Below are 18668 nucleotides of genomic sequence, written 5' to 3'. Positions count from 1 at the left end.
TTGATGGAATAAGATGGGTTGAGAGAGGTGCATAAGTTACCCAACTAAAAGCAACTAAAAACAGGATTTGGACTTTAATGGAACGGATTTACTGCAGCTTTGACGTATATCTGTTTTTATTCATTCATATTCCTCTAAGCCCCATTAACAAAAATTCGAAGGACACCATTCAAAGGTCCTCGCAATGGTATCTCTGTATTCTGTTTGCACGACTTTGCAGTGCAGGCTCTTTCATCACTCTCTTGTGTATCGTTGCGCAACTCAGCTCACCGAAGTTGCGTACTTGGGATTTCACTCCCGAGAATGTTTAACCTTTCCTATTGATGACACAATGTCAGACTTTTTTTTTTTTTTCCCTCTTGGGTTTGTTGGTTTTCCCTTGTACTACTCTGCGTGGAAATCGACGCAACATCCAGGGCCGCGTCCCCTAAACGGCTGACTCGTATTCCAGTTGGCCTTGGCCGTGTTTCATCAGGCACTTTCGCTTTTCACTCGGCGGTGATTCCAGGAAGCCGGCCTCTAAAAATAGCCGTCACGGCGGATCGCTAAATGATCAACTAGTGGGAGTTGATGACTTATTCATTTAGTGAGTAAGAAACCGTCCCCACTGTGGCCCGTCATTGTTGACGGGATTTCCGCTGAGGGAGCGTCCACTGAAGCCGTTTGGAAAATAGAGGGAAAAAAGGCCAGATTTAGTTTCAGGTCTCGAAATTGGTCTTCAGTGACCTCAAAAATGTCCCTGTGAAATCTCAGGAGAGGAGGACGAGGAGGAGTCCATGCATCTGCGTACCTGAGCCCTTGTTCAGAGGAGTCCTCCCCTCCTTCCACATCTTGTTCGTTTCGCTTGCAGGAGCGCGTTTAAACCCAAGCACAGCGGCCCGTGTAGCAGATTAATTTAATAAACGGCGGCACGCTCCCAGCGGCGCACCTGAGACCCTCCTGCTCCGCTCTGCGCGGAGAGCGGGCCGGCCCTGGTCACGGTGCCGCGGTAATAAGCACCTGTCTCGGCTCTCCGAGGCCCGCTCCCCTCTCCGCAGAGATAGATGCATCTCTCCCAGTAATTAAGTACTGTCGCTAAGGCCTGATGGCACATGGTGGGGGGGGGGGGGGGGGGGGAGGAGGTGGAACCTCCATTTCCATCACAATGGCTTGTGATTGTCATTGCGCAGGACATTCTCGGCTCTGGCCTGGTGGCGGTTGCTGGGCAGAACTTGAGTGGGGTTCTGGAAGAAGGAGGTATTTTCTGTTCCATTGAAGATGGCTGGGCCAGGGGGAGTGAGGAGCTGGTGGCAGAGTATTCTGACCTTTCTCGTGAGGATGCTGAAGCCCTCAGGTGCGGCAGAATCCCTCCACCCTCTCCGTCCATAGCCACCGCCTCACTGCGTGTTGACGTAGATGACAAGTCTGTGACGCCGGCAGCTTCTTGCTACTAGCGCTCCCGTCAACAACATACCCCCCCACACATTAGGGCCCAGGTGCTCTAGAACCTGCAGATCTGGTTCAATTTGACTCCCCAGTCCTGATATATGAGGCGGATTGAGAGCGGGATCGACGATGCGTGGCAATGTTGGCGTGCCACTCAATTAAGCGCCGAGGATCCCAGCGCCGCTGTCATCGGGCACTTAGTGTCACCTTCTGTGATTCTACTAAAGACCCGTTTGTCCGTTTCAGGATGTTTTCCACCTTGATAAAGAGAGGGGTGTTGGGTAGCGACTGAAGTGTGCAAATGAGCTGGGTGCGGCTCGCTCTGCCGGCCGGATGCGGAGCAGATGTGGAGCTGAATGACAGCATCTCCAGGGTGTGTCTCGTGGGTGTTTACGTGGGTGTTGGGGGGGTGTGGGGGGGGGTTCTCTGTTCCATGTGCGTGCCAGTGTTTACACGGAAACACTGGATCTGTTGAAAAAAAGAAAAAAAGAAAGTCTGATCTGTCAAAGGTTTAAAACTGGAACTGAACGACAATAAAGGATTGCATTTCTGTCATATGTCAGTAGAACAATCTGGAATGCTCCCCCGGGGTCACTCAATACTGCCCTCTTGATGTAATCTAAGCATTTATCTTGATTATGACAATAAAGCCGCCGTTAGATTATTTAATCTTCTGGTCGCCAGTTTTCCATAAATGGCATATGCATATTCGACAAGCCACGAAGATTTAGCTGCGCGTTGTTATGGAAATTTTTACATCCTGACGTAAGGAAGGTGGCTGTGTGTTTTCGAGAGGATAGTTTACCTTTGGGCACGTGGAACTAAAAAAAAAAAAAAAAAAAAAAAACGAGTGGGCTGGAAGTGGGTGTGGAGATAATGTTTAGACTGTGCCATTAGCAGTCTTTCTGTTCCTCTGTTTATTTTACCTATGCTCCCCTGAATTCCGAGGAACACGTTGTATAAATATTCCCGGCTGGGATGGCAGCCGGTGTCTGTTATAGCGGCGGTTGTTTGCCGAGCTGAGAGCAGAGTTCTTCCAGTGAGTTTTTGGCCGTGCCGATCCGAGTCCACTGGGCCTCCTCCCCCAGCCCACACCGAGCTCTCTCTCATCCATCTGACGATCCTTTCGTCATGGTAGCTCCCTTCCTAAATTGACACCCCTCTATTTCCTTGGAAGGTGAGCCGAACACACGCTCGTTGGGACACTAAGAGTCAGGTGACCCCTCCCTCGTTTCGCCGCGCGGCCCTCCGCCGCGTTTATGGGCTGCCCGGCAGCGGCGGCGGCGCACAGCCGCACATCCCACCACGCTTTAAAGATCTCCTCGTGTCTCCCCGTCTTTTCCAGCTTTCCCTCCGCGCTCGCCTGACCCCTGGCACGGACCCGCTCGCTCCGTGTTTATCCGCGACCGCGAGCCAGACTGCTGCTCCACTGTTTGCAGTACAGCGCTGGAACTCTGGGAGCCCGGCTTTGGAGGGGGGGGGCGGGGGGTCCTGCCTTTCTCACTCCCTCACTTTCCGTGGAAATGCACCGATGCGCCGTTTCAAACGGCTCCGGTGTCTGATTCAGCCCATGTGTTGCGTTTTCTGTTCCGGCCTTCGAGCCAAACCTTTCTATCTCTTTGAATTTTGCAGGAGAAATTCTTCAGCACTGTCATCAACTTAGTTTTGTGTCCGATGCTTCCAAGGATAGGGTCCAGTCCCCCCCCACCCCGTAAGACTTGGATGGATGGAGGATGGATGGAGGATGGATGGGTTTAACATTTTCTGACTAACGATTGCCTTCAGAGGAGGGTGTAGCTACGTTAGTAGTGTCCTTGATATTGCATATTTTGAACCTTGCACCCCCTTCTCAATCATTTAGCAAAAAATGTACATTCTAATAAGAATAGCAGCTCAGCCCCTCAGGCCTGGTTTGTCTGTGGTGTGTAAAACAGGCTGTGAAATGCAGCCAGCAATGCCTTTGGCTCAAGCCGGCTGTGCTACGCCATGCACCCGGGTTGCATGTGCAGCAGTGCATGCAGGCGATGATGTCATGCCGGAGGGGAAAAAAAAAAAAACAGAAGACCCATTGGCTCCGTCCATGTAGGCTGTGGCCAATCTGCCGCGGAGAGCTTTCTGTGGGCGTGGCCACCCAGGAGGGCGTTATGTTTAAAGTGTGCTTCAAAGTCCGATCGGCGACCTTAATTTGGCACCATGTTGCAATGAAGTTCTGAAGCGTTCTTCCGTATGGCTGCGGCTCATCTCCCCCCGCGAGGCCCTGGAATCGCCACGCGCATCTCCGCTCGCGTTCCAGTGTTTCCTGACGCGTCCGGGGTGACCTATTTACTGTACTGTACTATTTACTCTACTGTACTGGGAGGAGTTATCTTCTTATTAGTGCTTGCCGCACTCTGTGACGATCTGATTTGCCTGGGCGGCCAATAGCGCCTCCTATTGGACTGGCAAGGTGAGACCGGCTTGCGAGAGACCTGGAGCAGCAGGCAGATATATAACGTGCGTCTGACGGATGCGGGAGTGTTAGATAAGTGGCCCCGTTCTGGGCCTGAACTGCGGTAACCCTCCGCGCTCAGTGTCTTTGCAATCCGGCAGCTTGCATAACAAAGTCTCCCCGACTGAATCTTAATCGGCTTCTGCTGCCGATTTAAAATCGGCTCGTACAAGTGAGTGAAACTGTATCACTAAAATCTTAAACATGCCTAATGACCCTCGCTGGCTTTTTGTTCAGTTTTTGGTTCCTACCAGTATGTTGCATGGCCTCCTTTGCCGTCTACACCAACGGCACGTCCTAACCAGAACTCACAACACTTTGGATTTGTTTTATTCAAGCTGTTTCAAAAAGGTCCTTTTTTTTTTGCAAATTCAGGAAGATTCAGTACAATATAAGCTAGTGGCAGATGTTTGTACTGTGAATGTGCGTGATGAGGCCACACCATTCTTCTAGAATGGAATAGATTTCTGTGAATGGAGCGATCGCTCGCCATTCTGTGGCCTCCTCAGCGTTCCGTCTCCCGCGGGCAGACGGATCTTGTCACGAATGGCCTTGCAGCCGATTGGCCCAGAAGGCGACCAGACGCTTGATTATGCCATGGGCACCGCCATGCGGTCCTTGGGTAACGCCGTCGTGAACTTCCTGATGAGACTGCAGCAGATGTAGGAAACTCGAACGGGTGCATGTTGTTCTGTTCTGTAAGTAAGGCTCCGAAGAACTGCTATTAGAGCTGCTTGGAGGAGATAAAAATAATGTTTATTATGGTATATTTGGGTTTTCTTTTCCCTTTCGTGGTGTTCACACCAAAGGCACCACTTTTCGGAGAGGCCGTCCCGTAGGTGGCTTGGCTGTTTAGGGGTTCGCCGGAAAGCCGCGAACGCACGCTGATGTCACTGGGCGCGTTCTCCTCTTTGCCGTCGTCGGAGCTGTCCCTGTGGCACACGGAGGTGTGCGGCGCTCGGCTTGCCGGCGGGGAGGTGTCAGCATTTCCCAGGTAGCGGCACCCGCGCGCGGTGCTGTCAGTGGCCGCCAGTCGCAGCCTCGGTCGGCCGCCTCTGCAGCGTCTGTTTTGTGGGGAAGCGGGTGACAAGGGGCCAGGGTCCGTGGGGAGAGACTCCGCTTCACTCTCCTGTGTGGATCTTTTTTTTTTTTTTTTTTAAAGAGAGAATTTGCCTTCCTGAAACTTTTCCCATGATTCTATTGTACGTAGTCCTTATCGCCGCTCTAATTCCTCACGGCCGCGATAAAGTGCAATAAGGCAATGTCAGGCTTTTAAAAAGAGGACGTTTCTGCAGTGACCCGAGAGGCGGACAGGGTCATCAAATGACTAAAACCTCGGTAATTATGCACGGTTTAATTTAGTGCCGTGGATATTTCGGAAGGGTCAAACTTTTAAAGGGTACACTTTTGTCTGCTTGCAGAAAGTATGTCAGGTTTCAAAGGGGGGGGGGGGGGGGGGGGGGGATTTAGGCTACCTTTTGCTGAGTCAGCGAAACTATTTGGAATGCAGGGCTCATTTCATACTGTTTATGTTTCAATCGGAGGGCAAAGCCACGCAAAAGATATTCGTCCATCTCTCTCCCCCCATCTCTCTCCTCTCCGCTCGTTCCCTCTCTATAGGCGCTAAGGGGCGAAGGTTTTCTGTTTATTATTGATGTGGAAGCGCGGTGACACGATGGCGCTGCCCTGCCGAGGTCGCGGAGACCTCAGAAGTCTCCGACGACGTCTGCAGGTTGCCCTCATCTATAATTCAGAAGGTTACGGGCGGCGAGCTGAAGCGAGGCGGAGACCTTCCTCAGAGGGACACTTTGCCACCGCGTTCGCCTCGGCTGGGAGGGAGCGCGTCCGCGGCAGTATTCTCCGCACCCATGATCGGTCTCGGCGTTCCGAGGGACCACGCCCACAGCCTTAATCACCATGGAAACGCTTAATGATACATAAACAAGAAGTGGTGTAATATGTTGACCGGGAATAAAGGGGCAATAGACTCAGACCTCAAAGAAGTCATCTTATCTTCAAAGGCATCCACAGCTCCTCCAGGCAGTGTGATGACTCAGTGATTTGATTGCTCTAAAAGCACATTATTTGTAAACAAAACCTGGTACTATGTGAAATGAATGAACTCATTCTTGAACTAGGTAAATCAGCTTAATTATAAAGGTGGGGAGACCGTGCGCACGGCTAATGACGTTGACCTTCAGGGTGACGATGGTGGAGGCCCTGCTTCCGTTCCCAACATTTTAGCTGTTTCTTTTTTTTTTTTGCTCTTCACAGTTTACATCTCCTGTGCGACAGGTCGCTCTAGTCCTTCTGTTAATGTCTGAGAACATATTACTGTAGATCCGGGGCCGTCGCGGTGCTCAAAGTGGGTGTGAAATGGTGCTTTTTAATTGGCAGACAGTTTCATGGTTAGCCAGATTGTGCCACTGCCACACATAGTAAAACTGACAGTGTTTTATCACCTAGAGTCAGGCCCCCGCCTGGTCTGCGTAGCGGTGGGGATGTCTGAATGCTTTGTTGCTAAATGGATGCTTTTTTTTGCCCTGCGCTCTTCTTCCAGCTCGTCGTTAAGACACTCATCCTTGGGCTCCTCTACGGCCAAAGTGTGCTTGGTGTGTGGAGACGAGGCCTCAGGATGTCACTACGGTGTCGTCACGTGCGGCAGCTGCAAGGTCTTCTTCAAGAGAGCCGTGGAAGGTAGGATATACCATTCAGTCTCCGTCAGCCCGGCCTGTCCCGGGCCGCCGTCCCCTCCTACTAACCAGGGTGTGCCGTGCTCCTTAACCGACCGGCGAGCCCAGCTGGTTTTAAAAGGACCCATATGTCTGTTTCTCTCAAGGGCAAAGAGATCTTCATCCTGTCAAGTAGTCAGATCATTTCATTATGTCATTAGAGCTCTGGATGGAATGAAAACGTTCCGGTTTCCTGAGCTGCCCCCGGGTGTCCTTATTGACCACCACAGGCTCCTCAGGGCTGTTTTTACACAGTGAGATTGGCCACGCCCCTATATGCACTGGCCCCTCCCCCTGGTGTCACATGACCCGTGCTGCAGATAGGTACCAGGTGGCTGAAATCGGGTGTGGATCGGAGGAGCATGCAGCTGAGGCATGCGTGGCAGGAGGGGAAACGGGAGCGACATCGGAGGAAGCTATGGTTTTAAATGTTCCTGAATCAATTCGTATTCATTATGGAAAAAATGTAAGGTTTGAGACCTGGAGTGCAGTCTCAAGGGACTGGTGTGTGGTGGGTCCAGCCTGTCTTTAAAAACAGAATCCTAAAACCTCAAGCGCGGTGCTCAGCTCACGGCTGGGCTCCCAACCGTGAAGCTGCGACCAAACACTGGGGAGCCGAGAACAGCTGGAGGCGCGGAAAAAGCAGGAGAGCAGCATGCGGTGGCCGGCTCCAAACCCGCCTTTCCGTCACCTTCCGAAAGTGCAGCTGTGCCATTTGGAGAAACGCGAGCAGGTTTTGAGGGAACCTTCTCCAAGGTTCCTCAAGCTGCCTGTATTCTGCACCGCAGCTGCCAAAATTCTTTTATATGCATTTATTCTTTCAGCCATCCATGCTTTTTTTATTTTTAATGCGTGATTAAAATGCTGGAAGAGAAACAAGTGGTCAGATGATTAACTGCTTCATCCATTTTTTTTTTTCCCATACTTGGCCAAACGTATATAATGACCGTCTGTGTCCTTGTGCCGAATAAACCCGAGATTTCATAATCTGTTTTTCATTTCTGAGTGTTACTTGCAGCCTCTCGACTAATTAATTTAGCGAAGTGCTTGAATTCGCGAAGGCATTTCAGACGGCGTAAACATGCGCGCGGACGACACAGCCTCGACAGTCCGGCTTCTAAGAGCCAACAAGGGCAACGTGATCTATGTTAGCGGCGGCTCATGTGTTTCCTTCATCTCTGCTTCGGGAGAAACGATGGCGTCCTACGTCGACGCTGATTACACTCGCGTGCTGCTTTTGTGATTTTCGCCAGACCTCAGCACACGCGGCACAATCCCACGCCGGGTCTGTGTGGGGCGAGTCAACCAGGCCGGACGGTATTGCGCAGATGGAGCCTGGGTTACTTTGTGTGTGACGTGAGTGATCATAAATATCGTCACTCTGCCGTCGTCGTGCGTCCGACCCTCCTGCAGCATAAACGCCTGTAACTTTAGCAAGATCCTACAAATTCATGTTAACTAGCAAGCTTTCCATATAACTTTGTAGTTAAGTTTCTTTAACGCCGGCAGTCATCTGCATCTAATTGGATAAGGAGGCCAGAGGATTGTATTGATTTATTGAATTTGGCCAGTTCATATATCTATATTTGATTTAATTTCTCCTCTTGGTATTGTTCTTGCGTGTCCTTGTGTTTTTTTTTTTTTTTAACCATGAAATATGCATCGAGCCGTCATAAACCCATTCGTCGCTGTCCCGTGGCGCGGGCGAGCAGAAATGCTTGCTCATCTCGCCGTGCGGCGTCTCGTCATCAAACGTGGCGCGGGTGAGTAATGAGTGGGGAGGGGATGCGAGGACGGGGGCCAGGTCCGCGGAGTGAAATGCGGAATACGCGGGACGTCTTAGCCGGCTTCAAAGGCGTGCCGCTTCCAGAGGAATGAGCTGCGCTGGAACATGTCATCCACCATTTTCCCGAGATGTCCCAATCCCAGACAGAGAGGAGACCCCTTTCGGGAACGTAGGGGCTTCACCACGTGCCCTAACTTAAGCGTTGAGTCTCCTTATTGGGGCTGGCACTGGGGTGTGTGACCTCATCGTAGGCCCAAGTTGGTAGATCCACCCATGGAAGGTACGCAGAAGAAAGAGCACTAAGCTAATGTGTGTTTTTGAATATTAGAGTAGCTCTTTGTCACCATGATCACCACAGGGCTGTGCTGGAGCTTCCTGTCAGCCTGTGTCCTGTTTGGGTGGATCTTTACTGGGAGGGTGCTGTTGTGGGACATTGACACAAAAGCAATTCATACGTGTGAAATATCGATGCACGGGAATTTGCCACAATTTGCACTCGCAGGACAAGTTTTGATTGTGCGCTTTTCGGCGTGGTCGTTTCAAAGTACGAAACCCGGTTGGTGCAGACGGAGTTGTCCGTTTGGAACTGGATAGATGTAACATTTTGAAAACTAACGTTTTTGATAATCTGTATCTCAGTCGACAGTTACTGAGCATTGCTGGTTTCGAATCACTGGCAGTTCCAGTTTGGTGCAGAATCTATTCATTGTTAAGCTAAACAAGGCTGAGAGTGAGGGGGGAGGTGGGGGGTGCCAAGATCCAGGGGTAATTAAACATCCCCGTTTGTCTGTACTTCCGAATGCCCCAGGCAAGGGGGCATTTTTGTAGCAGTCCCTATGGATTCATGCAGGATTAAGTAACGATTGTTCATGAACCATTCTAACCCTACAGCTAGCATAATGTAAAGTCAAACTCTATTATGTAACACTGTATTATTTTAGCAGTATGCTTTGGTTATTTTTATTCAGTAAACCTATATCCACATTAAGTGTATTCTCATTTGTAAAAATTACAAGGTAAAATTCAAAAATAAGTGAAGAAAATGTCGATAATAATGTGAATAATTTATACGTGAACAAAATGAGGAATTTTACACTCTGGTTTGATGTTCACTAGAATGTAGTGCAAGAGAAATAATGGCAACTGAAGGACAGTCTCCAGGTAGAGACTTTTTTTCAAATATAGGGTGAACCCAGTGCTAAATAATAGGTTATAAATATGGGTGTATAGTGGCTGGTGTATAGTGGCTGGTGTATAGTGGCTTCCGACACTGCGGTGTTCCGACTTCCAGACGGTCTTCTTTCATTCGTTAAAATTAGATACTGCTGGGGGAAGGAACCTCTACCGGAACAGCCGGCATGTTAAGCACGCCGTACTCCTGCAAATGTATTTTTATGTACATAGGATCATTTGGCAATGTTGCAGCGCACAGAACCTCTAGGTTATTTACTGCGTTTGCACATGGCGGACATTCTTACGCGAAAATCATTCTGTTTTGTACTAAAAATACTATACGTGCGCATGGTACAGTGGACATTTAGCTCACGCTCCCATGCACAATTTTTTCTTAATAAGACACTTCCCCCTGAAGGTTAGGGTCACTGTCACTACTGTGCGTTATCCCCGCGCCAGCCAGACAGCATCTCCTTTAAACCTAGCATTTACACTTCACATTTCCCTGTTTGCTCTCACCCCTACGCTTTCGGCTGTCCCTCGGTGCTGAGCGAAAGGGCCTGGCACCTGGCACGAAGCACATGACTTACGGATAGATATCGCGTCTTCTGCCTCATGCTTCCTGGAGTTACTCTTGTCTGGGGTTGCTTGGATGGCACAGCGTGAGGGCATGTAATTTTTTCACACAGGCCACCTCGGAAACCCGCTAGTTGTGAGTTTACGCCGCGCGCCCACTCCCACCGGCGGAACGGAGGACGGGGATGTGCAAATCAGCCACGTGCGTGAGTTGCTTTCGGCAGAGCCGAAGCACTGAGGCAGCCGTCGTGCAGGACGAGCAGGCTCTCGATGTTGTGCAAGGGTAATCTAGCATTGCTTCTTCCTCGACTCATTTTGCTGGGCCTTGGTTTGTAAACCGTAGGTTTACCGTGGTGTGCCGTCCTTATGAGGAAATGAGACCAGTTTGTGCTGGGAGAAAGGTGGAAGTAGCTCTTCCGTAGCTCTCTGTGGGCCTCGGTATTTTCATGGTGACAGAGGGACCTTTTGGCCGTGAGGCGTCGCGTTTCGGGCCCGATTTGAGCTCGAGCTGCTGGGGCCTCATGACCTTCGGGGTGAGTGGGGAGTGCAGGGGCGACTCGGCAGGTTTGATGCGTCTGGACGGCGTCCGGTCCCTGCGGTCTCCACCGGAGCTGCCGCACAGCGGGTCACCTGGTTTGCGGGCCAGAACATCAAGAGGTCAAAAATCACCCAAATGGTGTTCTGCCCCTGTGACTATACCATTTTGTCCCACCTCCGCTCTGCACACCGTAGAAGCCATCTGGGTGACCTCCACAGTGATCCCATAGACTCTGTGGATTCACTGACCTTCCCCTGAGCCTACAGAAAGCAGTGTCCATTTTTGGTGATAATTACAAAGCGGAGGGGCCGGATTGCTGTGTCCGCGTCCTTAACTTTCGCCGGCCTTAAATGACCGATTACGCCCGTGCCCTTGGTGCTAATGTTTTAATTATCTGTCATCTTTTCCGGCTGCTTGACGACAGCTTTGGTCTCTGACACGAACGCAAATTACAAAGGAGGCTCTGAGGATGCCCCTTTTATGCACAGGCGAAGGCGGTATGGTCATTTTTTGCGCTCTCTGTTTTGTCTAAAAAGACAGAATCTAATCTAGTAGAATCCCCATGGAGTGCCGCTTCTTGCCAACAGACTGGTATACCAGGGAAAGGTCCCTGTTTTACGAGCTAATGACAGATTTGCTAATAGACGTGCGGTTGTGGTTTTAATCCCTTACAGTGACTTATGAGCCAATCAGGTATGCGGGTAGTCACATTCTTACATAACAGCTACCATTAAAAATTGATGGATTTTTTTTTTGCCGGAAGGCAATGCAATGTAAACAGCGTAATGAAAGGAAGTTGTATGTTTGTTTTGGGCTTTATCTCGGCAACAACAAACATTCGACTGCTGTAATTACTGCGCAGTTGCGGTGCAAAAGAAATACAAACTTTCAGTCTGAACAATCGAAACTGTTATTATGGGGTGGCAGAGTTTGCGTGTGGGTTCATGCATCGCTTAGCTGCTGACACTCTGCGAGGACACTCATACGCCTCGACTTTCGTTCTGCGACCCGGATATTTGCCTCGTTTGGGCTGCCAAAAGATCATGTGACGTGGATGTTGAACACCAGGGGCGGACTCTCATAGAGTGGTCCTCGACTGTGTTCAGCCAATGAATGGGCTGTATACTACCGTGTCAGTCAGCGAGCCGGCCAATGAGGCGGAGGAGGCTTGGCTGGTGTTAGCCAACTGTGAGCTTTTGCAGAGCATCTGATCTAATCAGAGCTACATCCTTCCAGGTCAGGGAGTGATGAATCAGGAGTGCACCCTGCACAGGAAACCGAGTGGCCATTCCTAGAAATGTTACATAACTTCAGCCAGCCTCCTATCTTTGATGTGTAAGTTCAGCTTTACATGCTTATTCCCCGTTCTAACACTCCTATATAAGACCCTCCATCACCCACTTGGCTCTGTGTGGATTTTCTGAAATCATGCTCTGGAAGGCTTTTTGATTTTTCCTTCCCATAAACCGAATCCTACTCCCACCCACATCACACACACACACACACACACACACGTTCGTATTCATATCTTTGTGAGGACCGTCCATTCATTTCTATGGACAAAACCCTAATCCCAACAATGACGACCTTAACCCCTAACCCAGCCCTAACCTTAACTATAAGTAATGAAAAAAAAAATACAAGACTATTGGCATTTTTAGTTTTTTGATTGCAGTCACAGATTTTTATATAAAATTGAGTTTGGCCTTGTGGGGACCGTTTTTTGGTCCCAACAACATCAAAATAACTGGTTTTTATCACATTGTGGGGACAATTGTACCCCGGAATGTAATACATTCATGACCACACATGCACACACAGTAGGATTTCAGGCGATTATGTAGCAGGACAGTGGGAATTGTAATCCTGCTAAAACATTACGAGGTTAAGAGAGAATAGTAGGAAGAGGTCAAAACGGAGGGTCGTCCCAGAGGATTTCAGCAGCTAATTCTCTGTTAGCCTGCATTCAGGATGTACATCTTAGTGCCTTGGTGGCTGTAGAACATCAGTGGTGGTGGGTAAGTGGCTTCTGGAATGGGCTACTTAAAAGAGCAGAATGAAGTACCTCCACTTTGGGTTTCCTTTCACATTCGTCTGCTTACTTTTTGCAAATGTTTATTCTCTTTCCTACTGTCCTCACAGTCCATGTATTCATATCTGTGTGAGGACCGTCCGTTTATTTCTATGGGGAAAAAACCCTAATCCCAACTATGACAACCTTAACCCCTAACCCAACCCTAACCTTAACCATAAGCAACAAAATGCATGTCTTTTGGCACTTTTAGTTTTTCTTGGTTGCATTCGCAGATTTTTATAAAACTGAAAAAAATGTCCCCACAAAGTAAAAAGTTACATGGCTTTATTGCGTTCTGGGGAAATCTGGTCCCCACAATGTAATAATTAGAAAAGCTCCAAGGTGGACAGAGTGACTGGAATTTGGTGCAGTAACCGCGACGATGAAACCTTCACGCGGACAGCGAGGTGTCCGCCAGAAACGTGAGCGGGAGTTACGGGTCTGAGCCGACGTGAAGTCGCCCTCGCTTTTGAAACGTGTCCAGTGGGCCACAGCATGTTGGTCCTGTCGCAACACGCCATAGTTCTGGCTGCGATGGTGCTCAGACCCGTCCATTACAGTGCGGTTCCGAAGTCGTCACCGAAAAATCCCGAGGCACGTGAAATGGGACCCTGTCCCTCCAGATGAACATTTTCTCCTAGTAGGACCGTGAAACATCCCGTCGCCCCTCCCCAAATCATGACTCCTTTTCCCCACGTTGCCAAAAGCGTGACGTCACTCAGCAGAAGTAGCCCCCGTCTGGAAGACCTCACATGATGCTGTTATGACCTTAATCATCTACACTCGTTTATCAGTTACGCCTCAGTCTGCAGCTCGGGAGAATGAATCAGCATCAAAAACCTTTCAGTGCTAAACGCTTTGGTAGTTGCAAATGTATTTAATTATTTCAAGATGCAGAGAGTTTCACCACCTCCTACGTCATATTAAAATGTTATTTAAAGCTCCGGTTCACTCGATGTTTTGTATATGAATCCCCCGGAAGTAAATAAATACGCAGGTCCTGCGACATTTGGCAACCAGTTCAGAGAATTAACGACGACTGGTTCAGCAGTACAAGTGAAGCGCTCATACGTGAATCCGTAGAAAAGTGACCACTTATCAGCAGGTTCCTCCTTCGCTGCGGGGAAAAAAAAAACAGGCATGCTTGGGACATGGGACGATTCCTGCTTGTGTAATTGCTCTGGGCAATAATTAACCACGTTCATGGGAATGGCCCTTTAGCAGAAGGGGCTGTCAAGTTATCTGAATTGACTTTGCTCTGATCAGAATGCAGTCTGGCATCGCGCTTCCTGCGTCGCAGTTTACTGTTTTTTAGAGCAAGAAAAATAGGCTTATGTAATGGTCACGTGACTCCGCCAGAAATAGTGGCTGAGCTGCAGCTGCCGTTACTCCTTCTGCCGTCGTTTGGCTCCTGGAAGCTCCCAGACAGATCCGTTGCGCGTTCAAGAACTTCTCTTGTTTCCCTTCCAGTCAAAATAAGGGGAATTAGCAAACGGTGGGGTTTGGACTGGGGTGGGGTACATGGGGAGGGAGGAGAGGAGTCGCTGTACGAATACACGCGACCGTGTAAAAATGTTTTACGTCTGCAGGCGCAGGGGCACGGGAGAGCGGAGGGCACTGTTCGTCTGATGTGGGCTCGGGCCCAAGGAATGCGTGGGCGTGCCGCTCACGGGCCTCGTGGAGTTACTGGAGCAGAACGGGGCCTGAAATGAGAGATCATTCCGTTAGCTTCCGGCTAGGTGGGGGGTGGGGGGAGATGTGACAGGAATCAGCAAAACCGTGCTCCTAAAGCTTCAGTCGCCGCTTATTTATGCGACGGTGCCTGCGCTGTTGCACGCGCGAGCACCCATGCTGTTAACATGCTATCGGGAGCTTCGAGAGGATCCTTAAAGTTCACGCGTGCTGTATTATTTTGAGTTTCTGTTCCTTTTTCCGGGTTTTGCACCCCGTCGTCAGTCATGTGGCTCCGGAGGATTATTCTTTCCAGTGACTCAGTCTTTTCATAATGTTATTTCATTTTAATAAACGACTGTCATCAACAGGTCATTGTGGCCTTCTGTGCTTAATGTACTTCAAATTGAATGTTCCGGAATGCACACTTCCGCTGTTATACAGGCGTGCGTTCAGATTTCCACTTTCCTCCTTCCCCATGTGCCAGTTGCTGTTTTATTTCTGCTATGTATGCCTCACCGTGCTCCCATCTTTTGTCATTTATTTCACCCCCCCATATTATTGCCCTTTTGTCCCCCACACAGGTCAGCACAACTACCTGTGCGCTGGAAGAAATGACTGTATCATCGACAAGATCCGGAGGAAAAATTGCCCGGCGTGCAGAGTACGCAAGTGTCTTCAGGCCGGGATGAATTTAGGAGGTGAGGACCAGAAGCCATTTTTTCCATGAATATGAAAATAATACGGCAGTTAATCTGGGGATGCCAACAGAGTGACTGGTCATTAGCAGAACGAGGAATCTGATGCGTCCGAAAGATGTAACACTGATCGTTTGCCCCTGGCATGGTGTGACGGGAAAGTTGACCCCACTAAAATAGCTGCTTAAATGTTTCTTCCTCAGTAACTTTGGTTGGAATAGAACAAGTAGCTGTTACTGCTACGCAGTTTGATGCATGACACTTGAAGATTGTTTGGCGTTTTTGTTGCCGTATGAATGTTTTGTTCCTATTGCTCGTTGCCAACCAAGCCCTTATCCGGCAGTACAGCAAACCTGATTGGTGTCCAATTAAGCACAGAACTCAAGAACTGGGGCCCAATTGTCGAATTGGAATTTCAGCACGGTCACTTGACCGGAATCTTTGCCAGTGCCGAACCCGCAACTGTGTGTGTCAGTCACGCGGGTTAAACCGGTATAATCAGGTTATGATTCTCAAGCTGAATCGCAGGCGTGATATGTAATGTCCATTGTTTGCCTGAGCCAAAACCCTTGGCGGCGCGCGATTGGTCAGGGCTGGAAGCCGAGGGACCAATCGTCTGTTGCGCACGGGAGTGATTAGCCCTAAGCGCAGTGCTAATGCCCGGGCGGGACACAGGCCGTGCGGCTCGGTCGCCCAAGGTCACGGCAGCCTGGTTGGAAGCCAGCAGGTTTCCAGACTGTGTAAGAAGTCCTCGAAACTGACCACACCCAATAGTGGTGCCCCCCCCCCCCTTCTAATTTGGGTTGGCCCATACGTGACGTCAACTGGCCCGTTCACCTGCACCGCGGCCGATCCGGCAGTCCTTGTGCAAGATCGCGTCGTGATGTTTTGGCACCACTTTTATTTGCTGGGTAAAGGTAAATAATTTGTCTTTTCATTCCCCTTCTCAGCATCTAATGGTGGTAGGCAGCGTAGGAGGCCAGGGAGATGTTAATGTGTGATTCGAAACAAGGTGACAGGTGAAGGTGTTGGCTAAACCGGTTAGCTACACTCCCCGCGCTGGTTATCCGCTAACCCAGTAAAGCCGCCTCGAGCTGTTTCTCTCGCTCGGCTCCTGTTTTCCTTCTGGGTTTGGTCTTCGGCACTCGCCTTGCTAGTGCCTGGTGCTAAATTCCACCTCTCTCTGAGACCTGTCCAGGCTGCTGTCCCTGATCCATGCCCCCCCCCCCCCCCCCAGTTCATCAGACGGAGCGAAGCTGACAGACCCAGCTTCCTGGGAAAATCTAACCAGCATTTCCTTTGACTCGGATGCACACGCACGAATCCGTAGACTTTCTCAGCGCCCAACTTACAATAAGCGTCATGATGCATATTATTAATGCTGTGCTTCTGCTTCCATTAAAATGCGTCGTCTTCATGTCGGTTGCAAGCTTTCGTGCTCGGAGCGTCATCTGGAGTGTTTGGAAATGCTATAGAAGTGCATGTCTTTTCTTTGTATGTGTGTGTTTAGTTTTGTAGGTTATCTCCAGGGAAACGGATTTTATAATGACATTTAATCCAAGTCTGATTTCCTCTGCATTTACTGCTGCACCGCTGTGTGATTTGCATTGAGCAGCGGTTGATTAAAAAACTCGTAGAAAAGGTAATTGCAGTAAAAAGCCAGTTTAATTCAGGGCTCAATATTGATATTATGAGGTCTCGATTTAAAAAAAAAAAAATAAAAAAATTTAAACCTGTTTTAGATTTGCTTATTTTTCCAAATCTGGTTTTTTGACAGAGATATTTACTTGAAAGCGATGTAAAAACCTGGTTTTACATTTCTCTGTCCGCGTTCCAAATAAATCTTTCATTTTCTTGACTATCACCAGGGAGGCATCTCTTGTTGCTGAATGAGGCGTGGTGATTTTTTTGTTCTCTTTAAAAAAAAAAAAAAATAGCATAAAAATAAAATTTTAAGTTTGCCACTAAATGTACGTGGTGCTGCAAAAGAGTGTCGCGTATCAAAGGCTCAGGATGAGTGTAATTCTAGCCTCTTAAGGCCTCGCGTGTCTGGATATCCTCAGCGTTCAAGGGCTTTATGCTCAGTTCCTTTGGTTTTCTCATTATTTTGGAGTCTGAGCAAAGGGGGGGGGGGTTTTGCGTGCACCGTTATGTAGCTACCACAAGGGTGGCACACCGATGTGCCTCGTTTGGGCTCACGGCTGTCACCTTGTCTTTTTGGCCACAGCGAGGAAGTCCAAGAAGCTGGGGAAGATGAAGGGCGTGAGCGAGGAACCAGTACCGTCACTGCAAAGTCCCAAGGAGGGCCAGAAGGAGGCCGGCCACGGCGGAGCCCTGGTGCCACACACCCCGGGGGTGACCCCCTACCTGTCGCCCTCCATCTGCAGTGTGCTGGAGCTCATCGAGCCGGAGGTGGTGTACGCAGGCTACGACAACACCCAGCCGGACACCACCGACCACCTGCTGTCCAGCCTCAACCAGCTGGCCGGGAAGCAGATGATTCGAGTCGTCAAGTGGGCCAAAGTGCTTCCAGGTCAGGCATCTCGGCGTGAAGCATGTGCTCCGTGATTCAGCGCCGGCGTGGTAAAAATACTGCGTTAAAGGTTAACTGCATCATATAATGTCTGTAGGGATGCTGTAAAGTGGCGGGGAGCTTAAAAAATTTGGAATGTAATTGGATTAGTCTGGGTTGGAGGCCCAATATGATTTGTTTTCAGGCGACCAAAAATCTCTAGAGGTGCACCAGAATGTCTGAACATGGTAAAGTCAATGAAGGCTCCATAACACTTGTTTGTCAATTAAATTATATACCGCAAGTATACAAAAATCAGACCTTCATCTTCAGGAAGCCTCAGTTTTTTTTTTGCATTCCGAACTGATAGTGTTCAGTTGTTTCTTTGGTAATATTTAATGTGCAGCATTACAAATATTTGATGCTTCCGGAGTGTCTGAGCTCAGTATCGGGGTTTATAAATAGCCGGTTAGACGGAGAGTGGGTCGTAATGCGTCTCGCCGACACGCAGAGCGCCGTACGCCCACGCGCGCAGGGAGCCCGGCGCTGCGCTGCCGAATTAGTACGGATCGCGTCGCATTCTCGCTGGCGATGGGCGTATCTAGGTGGGGGTGGGGGTGGGGGGGGGAGGGCAGCTGTTGTATTTTTGTTTTTAAGGAAAGGGGGACATGCCTTTGAGTGTTTTGTGCAGAGGAATGTTTTTGTATGTGGTGATTAGTAAGTGGGAAGGATAGGTAAAGGGGCCGTCTCTCGCCCGGCGCCCTGTCCCTCTCGCCCGCCGTAAGAGCGGCCAGTGACGCGTAGCCATGAACAGATTCCTGGCAAGCCTTCCGTGCCCAAACGCGCATCGGCGGGGGAATAAGCTGAGCCTTCCTCGGGAGTTTGCGCTGAACCAATTCCCACACGCTACCACAGCAGGTCGTACGTAAACAGACGCGAGTGCCTCCCGGCCCTCCTCCACCCGCCCCCCGCAGGTGGCCTCAGATGAACCCACT

The 18668-nt window shown here is 49.7% G+C and overlaps 1 protein-coding gene across 3 annotated transcripts in view; it reads left to right on the top strand.

Annotated features, from left to right (window-relative positions):
* The window catches only part of nr3c2 (nuclear receptor subfamily 3, group C, member 2), a 62404-nt gene that overhangs the window by 30941 nt on the left and 12795 nt on the right, over nucleotides 1-18668 (top strand). For 2 of the 3 annotated variants that reach the window (XM_048999887.1, XM_048999888.1), the window contains 3 exons: nucleotides 6474-6610; nucleotides 15048-15164; nucleotides 17389-17694. In XM_048999887.1, coding sequence (XP_048855844.1) covers nucleotides 6474-6610; nucleotides 15048-15164; nucleotides 17389-17694 — 560 coding nt within the window. Of the gene's footprint in view, nucleotides 1-6473; nucleotides 6611-14312; nucleotides 14910-15047; nucleotides 15165-17388; nucleotides 17695-18668 lie in introns of those variants that run through there. The other variant, XM_048999889.1, reaches the window with a different exon arrangement.

This window comes from Brienomyrus brachyistius, unplaced genomic scaffold (assembly GCF_023856365.1).
Source record: "Brienomyrus brachyistius isolate T26 unplaced genomic scaffold, BBRACH_0.4 scaffold47, whole genome shotgun sequence".
NCBI classification, from domain to species: Eukaryota; Metazoa; Chordata; class Actinopteri; order Osteoglossiformes; family Mormyridae; genus Brienomyrus; species Brienomyrus brachyistius.
This window is presented reverse-complemented; position numbering and strand designations above follow the sequence as displayed.